This window comes from Podarcis tiliguerta, assembly GCF_965153285.1.
Source record: "Podarcis tiliguerta genome assembly, chromosome: 18".
NCBI lineage: Eukaryota > Metazoa > Chordata > Lepidosauria > Squamata > Lacertidae > Podarcis > Podarcis tiliguerta.
The window spans coordinates 9,391,498-9,402,710 of NC_139551.1; the positions used below are offsets into that span (position 1 = coordinate 9,391,498).

The window sequence follows — 11,213 nt, forward strand, 5'->3', positions numbered from 1 at the left end:
TGTTGCACACAGAGCTTCGCCACCGATTACCGTATTTTTCGCTCTATAAGACGCACCAGACCACAAGACGTACCTAGTTTTTGGAGGAGGAAAACAAGAAAAAAAATATTCTGAATCTCAGAAGCCAGAACAACAAGAGGGATTGCTGCGCAGTGAAAGCAGCGATCCCTCTTGCTGTTCTGGCTTCTGGGATAGCTGCGCAGCCTGCATTCGCTCCATAAGGCGCACACACATCTCCCCTTACTTTTTAGGAGGGAAAAAGTGAGTCTTATAGAGCAAAAAATACAGTATGTTCACACTTGCTTCAGAGACGCTGGCCAATTCTGGCTCTCAGAATATGCTTTTTTCCAGCCCAAGGTGCCCAGAGTGGCATACAACTAGAGATAGGAAGGTCTGGAAAAAACCCAGAAAAAGGTGGGCGGGGAGGGCAGGTTTTTTTCTGTTTCATTCCAAAGCCATCCCCCCCTCCCCCCCCCCAAAAAATGGGGAAAAACACAACTCAGTTTGATATACGGCAGTTTGAATATTCCACACACACTCCCCTCCCCAATTTTCCCAGAAAAAAATGACTTTGCAAGAAAATTTTCCGTTTCCCCCCAGGCCTTCCCATCTCTATGTACAACCCGTTTAAAAGCAGAATGCCCATCTTTATAAAGCGCCTAAAGTTTCCCAAGCGCTGCGTGCAGATTGAAAACATAGCAGTCTCTGCTGGCCGGCTTGCAGTCTTAAGAGACATGGCACAAAAGTGGGGCCCAGCGGCCATTGTCATCTGTTTCCCACAATGCAGTTTCCGTGGTGGATGCTGAACATTGCGTTTTGAGAATGACAGGGGTGGCCAAACTAGGCCCTCCAGCTGTTTTGGGACTACAACTCCCGTGATCCCTAGCTAACAGGACCAGTGGTCAGGGATGATGGGAATTGTAGTCCCAAAACAGCTGGAGGGGCAAGTTTGGCCATGCCTGGGGAGTGAGATTGTGATGCCCCCCCAGCACCCACCAAGAAGTGGCTTGGTTTCCACCCAGCAAGTGACAAAGACTTCCTGTACATACACAAGAGGAATGTCTCAAATTACACACTGGACACAGATTCACAAAGCCTGTGAACTTCTGGGAATTGACTTTCCCACAGCTAGCCATATCGCATGATGTCAACAAGCTGACTGTCTGCAGCTGCGATGCTCTCATGTTGTAACAGTTTTCCCCACCCCTTTCCTACCTTTCCCCACCTCCCAGGTCCAGCTAGTGAATAATTCCTTCAAAGGCATCAAGTATCTAAGGCTCAACACGCTCGCTTCTCTCGGCTATGCTGTGGTGGTGATAGACGGCCGGGGGTCATGCCAGAGAGGCCTTAAATTTGAGGGGGCCCTGAAGAACCAGATGGTAAGTCCTCGGTTTGCCTTGTACGCGAGAAAACCATTACGAAGCAATAAGCACCTGGGGGTTTGGGGTGACACACCGCTTCACATACCTAAAAATTAACAGGGATTACTGAAAACGCTGTTGGGTATGCCAGAAGAAGGCAGGAATTACCGTATTTTTTGCTCTATAAGACTCACTTTTTCCATCCTAAAAAGTAAGGGGAAATGTGCGTGCGTCTTATGGAGCGAATGCAGGCTGCGCAGCTATCCCAGAAGCCAGAACAGCAAGAGGGATTGCTGCTTTCGCTGCGCAGCGATCCCTCTTGTTGTTCTGGCTTCTGAGATTCAGAATATTTTTTTTCTTGTTTTCCTCCTCCAAAAACTAGTTGCGTCTTATGGTCTGGTGCGTCTTATAGAGCGAAAAATACGGTATTATTTTTTTGTCTACAGTGGCACCTCGGGTTAAGTACCGTATTTTTCGCTCTATAAGATGCACCGGACCACAAGACGCACCTAGATTTTGGAGGAGGAAAACAAGAAAAAAAACATATTCTGAATCCCAGAAGCCAGAACAGCAAGAGGGATCGCTGTGCAGTGAAAGCAGCAATCCCTCTTGCTGTTCTGGCTTCTGGGATAGCTGTGCAGCCTGCATTCGCTCCATAAGACGCACACACGTTTCCCCTTTTTAGGAGGGAAAAAGTGAGTCTTACAGAGCAAAAAATGCGGTACTTAATTCGTTCCGGAGGTCCGTTCTTAACCTGAAACTGTTCTTAACCTGAAGCACCACTTTAGCTAATGGTGCCTCCTGCTGCCGCCGCGCCGCCGGAGCACGATTTCTGTTCTCATCCTGAAGCAAAGTTCTCAAGCACTATTTCTGGGTTAGCGGAGTCTGTAACCTGAAGTGTATGTAACCTGAGGTACCACTGTATATGTATAGTGGAGGTGTGTGATCTAGCAGAAGCTAGGAAATAGGAAAAAAATAATTGATGCAGTGAAAGTCCATTGTTGTGTTTCTGCATAGGAAAGGCCGCTCACCACAAATCATTAATTTCATATATGTTAATAATGGTCACGTGTGAAGGCAAAATTCTGTGTTTGTGGCCGCTATGTGAAAGACGTGATTCACTTCCTGTCAATCTGCCCTTTATATGGTGAGACAGATTTCTAACAAACCTTGTTGACATATGGAAGCAGGAATGCCCTGGTAGAAATGGTTCAGTTTCTTCTGAGCGACACTAATGGCCTTTGTGGCACATAAAGTGGCCCTCTTTGCACTTGCCGTGAAAACGATTAGTGAAGGGAGAGTTAGAAAAATACTGCTGCAAATTGTTTTGGCAACTCAGAGGTTTAATCAGAAGTCAGATTTTTTTTCTTCCTGGTTCTTCTGTCAGTGCTTCCCAAACCTTTTCAGGCCCTTGGACCCTTGGATCCATAAACTCATCCCCTATGCCCCCTACCAAATAAAAAAAGCATTATTCAGAACTGCGGTTTGTAGAACCCACGAAGGAAGGTAATAAAACAATAACACTCAAAACAGTAATGATTTATTGCACGTTTATTCAGAATCCAATAAGAAGCCTTTAGTTTAATTCAGCAAAACTGAAGAACCTGACTCAGTGATACCAGCTTTTCAAAGTCTGAGGGTCATTATCACCTCTTGTGCCTCCTTGCCCCCCCCTTGCCCCCCCCAAGTAATGCCAATGCCCCCCCCCTCACTTTTGGAACCACTGCTTTATGTTATTGATGTTACATTATAATGTACCTAAATCAGTGGTGTCCAAACTTTTTTCAAAGAGGGCCAGATTTGATGACGTGAAGGGCCGTGAGGGTTGAAGTCACTGAGTTTTTTTAGGGTTGAAGTTGTTGAGGGTTTTTTTTAGGATTTTACCCCAGGAAATAAACTGCCATAGGGGACGGATTAGGCCCCTAAAATGGGACATGCCTGACCTAAATGCAATGAATGAATGAATGAATTTACAGAGCATGGCTGGAGTGCGTAAATGAGCCAGCTATCCCCAAATGAGCAGGTAGCTCTCATGTCCCTCCTTTGCCCACAACTGCCAACCGTCCCTTATTTGGTGGGAAAGTCCCTTATCCCAGCGCCGTTTCCCGCTGCTGTCCCTTATTGATGATGTCCCTTAAATTTCCCGGGTTTCAAAGGAAGCAGCTCCTCTCCCTCCCTCCCTGCCGGCCAGGGAGGAGGGAGGCTCCAACTGTGCTGCTTGGCTGCGTTGCTCACCCAATAAGGAGTCTAAGAACGACTGGGGGGTGGAGCTTGCATGCCTTGTGCCGATCAAATCGGCTGCATTGCCTGGGGAGCTGCCTTTGCTCAGCGCTTCCCAGCGGAGAGGTGACGGTGGTTTTCCTTGCTGCATCCCCTTTGCCAGGTTGCAGCGCTGTGGGAACCACCACTTGAGGCTTCGTTTGGCTGCTGGCTGGGCTTTCTGCCTTTGGCTCGGAGGGGCTCAGCAATCGAACATACCTGTGTTCGGAAAATCCCTTATTTTGTCTCGTGATCCCTTATTTTCGAGGCTGCTGGTCCCTTATTTTCAAATCTGTAAGTTGACAGCTATGCCTTTGCCACCCGCTTCCAGGGCCAGGTGGAGATCGAGGACCAGGTGGAAGGCTTGCATTACGTAGCGGAGAAATACGGGTTCGTCGACCTCAGCCGCGTGGCCATCCACGGCTGGTCTTACGGGGGCTTCCTCTCCCTCATGGGGCTCATCTGCAAACCTCACATCTTCAAGGCAAGTTTGGAGTTTGCTGCCGTCTGTACCGGGAAGGGGGGGGGGGCAGCCAATACGTTGCACTCCAGGGACAGTCGCCCTGCAACTCCCCGCCGCCCCTGCCAGTCGCTAGGCAGCGTGTGGGGAAGCCTGTGTCTTTTGGAATCCACACTTGGAGAGCCAGGGGTTCCCTCTCTGTGCTGAAGGTAGAGTGAAGACTCGGACCCAAATTATCTGCTCCCAGCTCCGCAGGGGAGTAGACCTCACTGTACGATCAACTCCTTTTGCCCGGTGCCACCCTGGGTTTTTAAAAATAAAGAAGCCAACCTTGTGTGATTTCACGATATCAAAGAAAGCCTGACAACAAAAAACAACAACCCAGGAGTCTGCAGAGGACTTGTCTTCTTGTGAAATAAAGCTGTATGTATGCAGAGATACGCTCTCCCCATGGAGACTCGCTTGGTGCCTTCATTACAAACCTTTAGGCACTTGGTGGTCCTGTAAAATAATTAAGGAATATTGGGAAACTACCGTATTTTTCGCTCCATAAGGTGCACCGGACCATAAGGCACACCTAGTTTTTAGAGGGGGAAATCAAGGGAAAAAATCTTATTCCCCCCCCCCAAACCCCAAAGAGCAGTGGACAGAGCAAAGAAGCCAAGACAGCCAGCAGGATCTATGCCGCTGGCTGCCTTGGCTTCCTCTTTAGCCATGCGCAACTTCTTCAGCCGGGAGAGGCTGCGCGGGGCTAAAGAAGCCGTAGCCGCGCGCAGCCTCTCCCTGCCGGAGGGGCTGCGCGAGGCTATGGCAGAAGCCAAGACAGCCAGCCAGGAGAGGCTGTGTGCGGCTATGGCAATACCCCCACCTCCCGCAAAAGCCCACAGGAGCCGCGCACCCTTTAAGGAGCGCACGGCTCCTGCGGTCTTTTCTACGAGGAGGGAGAAGGGACTGACTGGCCTCCTCAGTCCCTTCTGCCTCCTGGGGAAAAGCCCGCAAGAGCCGTGTGGCGCTTGTGTGCAGCTCTTGGGGGCTTTTCCTGCCTGCCTCCCCCCCCCCTGCATTCGCTCCATAGGACGCACACACATTTCCCCTTACTTTTTAGGAGGGGAAAAGTGCGTCTTACGGAGCGAAAAATACGGTATATATAATGAATTGAAGAAGATGCTTTAAAAAGCTTTCCCCAAATCACCTGAGATTTTCCTCTTGGGGATGGTAACAACAGAGGTCCCCAAAAAACCAAAAGTTGACCACTATATGCCTCTGCTGCAGCCACAAAGGTAGAGAACGAGTCTAATACCCACTAAAGAAGATTAAAATGTTTGAGTATGCTGAACTGGCTGGTCTGATGAACAGGATAAGGGAAAATAAGGAGGAATGTATAGCGTCTGTTGACTATTTCAAGAACCGGTAGAGACAGATGCATAGCTTAGCAGGTCTTGTGCAAATCCAGCAGAGTTGAAGTAGAGTTTTTAATAGATAACAAATTGGATGATTAAAAAGATGTGGATTACGCAGAGTAGTAGAAAAGCAAAGGAACCAGGAAAAGGGTGGAAGGGAAGTCATGTGGTACGTATATACATGCTGTATTTGGTATGAATTTGTAAGAGCAGAAGGGGGGAGGGTTAAATTTGCAATCTGCTCCTGTTTTTGAAAATGCAAATAAAAAAAGCAAACAAATCTTTAAGCGCTAGCTGAAAACATTTCTCCCAGGCCTTTGGCTGGTTCAGTGATCTGTGGCCTTTTAAACAGGGCTGCTGTTGCTGGTATTGATTCATTTTCTTATGGCATTACGTATTCAGTGATTTCATAATATAAAGCACCCTATGATTCTCGGATCTGTAAATAAAATCAGTAAATTGTGCAAGTTGCGGAATAATTTTGCAGGTTGCAGAATCTGGCTTCCTCAGGCAACTTAATGTGGGGGGGGGGAAGAAGCATGATTTTTGTCAGCCCTGAGCGTAATGGCAGCCTTCAATATCCCTCCAGGTTGCTATCGCAGGGGCCCCCGTCACGGTCTGGATGGCGTACGATACTGGATACACCGAACGGTACATGGATGTCCCAGAGAACAACCAGCAAGGCTACGAAGCAGGCTCTGTGGCGCTGCATGTAGAGAAACTCCCCAATGAGTAAGGCTTATAAGAAGAATAATTTATTATTTATACCCCGCCCATCTGGCTGGGCTTCCCCAGCCACTCTGGGCGGCTTCCAACAAAACACTAAAATACAATAGTCTATTAAACATTAAAAGCTTCCCTAAAAAGGGCTGCCTTCAGATGTCTTTTAAAAATAGGATAGCTGCTTATTTCCTTGACATCTGGTGGGAGGGCGTTCCACAGGGCAGGTGCCACTACCGAGAAGGCCCTCTGCCTGGTTCCCTGTAACCTCATTTCTCGCAATGAGGGAACTGCCAAAAGGCCCTCGGAGCTGGACCTCAGTATCCTGGCTGAACAATGGGGTGGAGATGCTCCTTCAGGTATACTGGGCCGAGGCCGTTTAGGGCTTTAAAGGTCATCACCAACACTTTGAATTGTGCTTGGAAACGTACTGGGAGCCAGTGTAGGTCTTTCAAGATCACTGTTATGTGGTCTCTGCGGCCGCTCCCAGTCCCCAGTCTAGCTGCCGCATTTTGGATTAGTTGTATTGGATTAGTTGGGTTGTGGGGCAGCAGTGCTGGTGGGCGGTGGGGGCAGAGCAGGGTGTGTTGTCCTAGCAGCCTGGTCCCAGCTGGCACAGACCCCGGCTGAGAGGGGAAGCAGCAGTCGGCCGTGCGGTTTCGTGTGTTCTGGAGGGATCGGAGGGATGTCCCCAAGGTCAGCAAGGCAGCTTAGGGGGCCTTAAATGCACTATGCGAGTACTAGAGAAATACACGCTCTCTCGACATTCCTCAGGTGGAAATAGGGACATTCTATTCTACATCAGTAATAGAGCAGAGCAGGGGGGTCCAGCAGATCGATCGGGAGGTGGGCTCCTTTTCCTTTGCTGTGGCATAAGAGCATCCGGTCCTGGCCCCTGGCCCCGTCCTCCATCTCAGCAGAAGATGGAGTTTTGGTGAGCCACTTTTCTGCTTTCCACTTTATTCCATTTTGACATTTCCCTCCCCCAAAAAAGCTCAACAACTTTGACTTGAACTCCCCCAAAACAGGATAGGTCACTGCCAGTTTTGTACTCTGTGAGTAGATCGCAGTCTCTTGGGAGTTGGATGCCCCTATAATAAAGGTAATGGGACCCCTGACCATTAGGTCCAGTCGTGGCCAACTCTGGGCTTGTGGCGTTCATCTCGCTTTATTGGCCGAGAGAGCCGGCGTACAGCTTCCGGGTCATGTGGCCAGCAGGACTAAGCCGCTTCTGGCGAACCAGAGCAGTGCACAGAAACGCCGTTTGCCTTCCCGCCGGAGCGGTACCTATTTATCTACTTGCACTTTGACGTGCTTTCAAACTGCTAGGTTGGCAGGAGCAGGGATCGAGCAACGGGAGCTCACCCCGTCATTGCAGGGATTCGAACCGCCAACCTTCTGATCGGCAAGTCCTAGGCTCTGTGGTTTAACCCACAGCGCCACCTGTGTCCCTGTAGTGGAGTGTCCTTATTTTCATCTGAGGAATATTGGACTGTATGGAGAAGAATTCCAGACTTTCTTCTTCTGGCCTGCCACGTCAACCGCTTGTCTGGGGAATTTGGAGAGTTGGGGGATTTATTTATTATTATTATTTTTAAATAGCGGTGGGTTGGGTGAGGCGGATTGTCTGAAGTGGGGCAAGGGTTCAAAAAAGCACGGCATGATTTTGGCTCACTGGTCACCTTGTGTCCATTGCCCTGGTCATTGAACACCCAAGTGATCCAAACTCCTCTCTGCCATGAACAGCCGCAAATACTGGTGCCCAGCTTGGCTCTCACGTTTCGTACTTTCCTTGCCTTCCTTCTAGGCCCAATCGCCTGCTGATCCTCCATGGATTTCTGGATGAAAACGTGCACTTTTTCCACACCAATTTCCTGATCTCCCAGCTGATCCGAGCAGGGAAACCTTATCAACTACAGGTGGGTCGAGCCGGCGAGCTATCCAGCCCATCCCTTTCCTCTTGGTCTGGGCTTCAGGGGGCGTCATTCTCTCCTGGCCTGGCCAGGAGAGGGTTGCTTTGAATAAAGTGTGGGAGGAGGGTGGAGATATGGGCAGGGCAGGGCACTCTTTGTCCCCTTGAGCTCCTTAATAATAATCATCATAAAAATATATATATATACCCCGCCCTTCCCGGTTCAAAAACCGGGCTGAGGGTGGCTAACAACAAATTTAAAACACTTTAAAACTCTTAATTATAAAAGCAGCATAACATACGGTATAAAAACATGAATAACAATAAAATTCTAAAATCAATTAGATAACCCCCACGGCTAGCTGGCTGAATTGGTCCCACTTGGGCCAGCGCGGAGGCCAGGGGAGAATTAGCTGTGGGGTCTCAGAGCGGGTGATCTTCATATAAGCAGAGGGAAGAGAAGGGAAATAAAAGATCAGGCTGAATTCAAATTAAAGGCCAGGCGGAATAGCTCTGTTTTACAGGCCTGACGGAAGGAGGTTAAATCCTGAAGGGCCTTGGTCTCATGGGACAGAGCATTCCACCAGGTGGGAGCCATCACTGAAAAGGCCCTGGTCCTGGTGGAGGATAATCTGACTTCCTTAGGGCCCTAATCGGTGGAAATTGTGGGCTCGTCGTGCAAACGCTTGCCTAATGGGACGATTTTCTAGGGGAATGCGCACTGTGTTTGGTGAACGAGACCTGGCGTGTGTTTCCAGTTTAGCAAAATCTGGGCCTCAAGGTCAGCAGGGCTGCCAGGTAGTGATGTGCTGGTGGATTTGCTGGCCTCCCTCCTGGGTTCTCCAGGTTGCGCAGATTTCCTGGAACGATTCCTGCATTGCACCCCCACAATGCTGTGATTACCGTATTTTTCGCTCTATAAGACGCACCAGACCACAAGACGCACCTAGTTTTTGGAGGAGGAAAACAAGAAAAAAAATATTCTGAATCCCAGAAGCCAGAACAGCAAGAGGGATCGCTGCGCAGTGAAAGCAGCAATCCCTCTCGCTGTTCTGGCTTCTGGGATAGCTGCGCAGCCTGCATTCGCTCCATAAGACACACACACATTTGCCCTTTTTAGGAGGGAAAAAGTAAGTCTTATAGAGCAAAAAATACAGTATATCTGCTTTTTCCGCGAGGCCCGGTAAATGTGTACAGCTCACAATGACCACTCAACCTACACTTTGCCTAATGAGGTCTGGAAGCTTCTCATCTCTTCCTCTCCCCCCCCCCCTTTCTTGTGTGCAGATCTACCCCAACGAGCGACACAGTATTCGCTGCCCTGAGTCTGGGGAGCACTACGAAATCACGCTGCTGCACTTTCTTCAAGAATACCTCTGAGGACAGGGCTGGGGGGGACGGGACACAGCACGGTGTGGGGCGTGGACAGGGGCCGCGTCTCCCTGCCCACCCGCAACTCAACGTAGACGCTGAAGACTCGCTCCTCCTCTGGCCTCCTTTTTTTTGCCCCAACCTCTCCCCCCGCCCTCCAGCAGTCTCCCGGTACCCAGAGCACCGGTCCGTGTTGCCCTCCCTGGGCCCTGAATTCACGAGGGGCCCTGAGACCCCTCACCCTCTGCCCAACTGGATTGGCACTGCTCTGCCTTGTCCCTCCAGCTTCTCTTTTAAAGTTTTCCCTCCCTCTCTCTCTCTCTCTCGCTCTCTCTCTCCTCCCCAGGACCCCTTCTCTGTTTTGCTGCTACTTTCTGGGCCGGGAATAAAAGCGCCCCCCCTGCCCTCGTGTCCCGCCCCCTACATCTCCAGTACTGTCTTGTGTCCCTCTTAAACTCCCCCCCTCTCCTTACCTTTCCTCTCCCCACTGAGTCCTGCGAGAGAGCTTTTCTGGGGCTCGGAAACAGACCAGCGCTTGGTGCTGTGCTGCCAAGATGTGGGCGGGGGGGGGGGTAGGCTGGTGTGGGGGGGTGACGATGCCTCTGTCCTTGGTGCTGTGGCTTCCTGGCTGTGTCCTGTGGCAAATTCAGGCTCTCGGAAGGATTTGGGCAGGTCTTTGTGTGTTAGAAGGCTTTGCTGTTTTGACTTCTCTACGTCATCCCCCTTGCGTCATCCCCCCGTCTCAAACACACTCTCCTATCCCCTAAGGCAACCGTGTCCAGAAACTGCAGTCACTTCTGGATGGAAAAGGGGGGGGTAGGGATGTTTAGGGGGGTTTTTTGCAGCCAGATTTATTTATGCAAATACGCCTCCCTCTGTCCACTCTCTCTGGCTTATAGGCACTGCACCTTCTCGCCAACCCTTCGTCTCCGCATCCCAAGCCCTGAGCTTCCAGCCTCCAGCCCCACTGGCGTGCTCAGTTCTCTGCGGGTCAGCGACTGTATCCCCCCCGCCCATCCCCTGTTCTAGCAAGACCTCTTGCCCGTTGGTTCTCCTTCTCCCCCTGCCCACGACCCCCCTCCTCTGGTATTAGGGCATCCCCGCAACACAGCCTGAACCGCGATTTGGGGTGGTTTGTAAAGAAAGGCGTGTGCCAGCCCGTGTGCCAGGCTTCGCCGCAACGTACGCCTCGTGGGAGGAAACACACACACACCCTCGCCTGCTTGCTCACACCCTCTGGGCTCTCCCCCCCCCCCCCCGAAAAAAAAACACTCATTCTTGCCTCTCAGGGGTGGGGCAGAATTCCAAGCGAGGAGAAACTTGCCTAAAACGAAACGGAAAACCCACGAACCACAAACGACTTGCCCCCCCAAGTATCTTTAAGTGCGTATTATGAAAAGAAAATATTTTTATGGATTCTTATTCTTTTATAATTATGAGGTGTAACATGTAGTTACTCATTAAAATATTGGAAATTGGCGCAGCGCTTCTCTCCCGGCGTGGTTTTGTCCCCCCCCCCCCCCCCCGTTGGCTGCAGGCAAAGTGGAGTATGGGGTGTGCATGTTTGGAAGCGAATGCCAGCTTGCCAGTCCCATTTCTGGCTTTTTAACAGTGTGTTTCTTTCTTTGGGGCATAGAAACGTTGCAAGCCGCCCCATATGAAGCCAGGCCATTGGTCCATCTAGCTCAGTGGTGGTGTGAGGCTGCTCAGTCACCTAGCTCGTCAGGCAG

General features: G+C 50.4%; 1 protein-coding gene across 3 annotated transcripts in view; it reads left to right on the top strand.

Moving 5' to 3' along the window:
* Window positions 1–10,966, top strand: part of DPP9 (dipeptidyl peptidase 9) — a 48,543-nt gene extending 37,577 nt beyond the window's left edge. For all 3 annotated transcript variants that reach the window (XM_083421456.1, XM_083421457.1, XM_083421458.1), the window contains 5 exons: window positions 1,233–1,379; window positions 3,952–4,104; window positions 6,070–6,212; window positions 8,008–8,119; window positions 9,400–10,966. In XM_083421456.1, coding sequence (XP_083277582.1) covers window positions 1,233–1,379; window positions 3,952–4,104; window positions 6,070–6,212; window positions 8,008–8,119; window positions 9,400–9,492 — 648 coding nt within the window. In that variant the 3' untranslated portion in view covers window positions 9,493–10,966. The remainder of the gene's footprint in view (window positions 1–1,232; window positions 1,380–3,951; window positions 4,105–6,069; window positions 6,213–8,007; window positions 8,120–9,399) is intronic.
* Window positions 10,967–11,213: the final 247 nt, after the last annotated feature.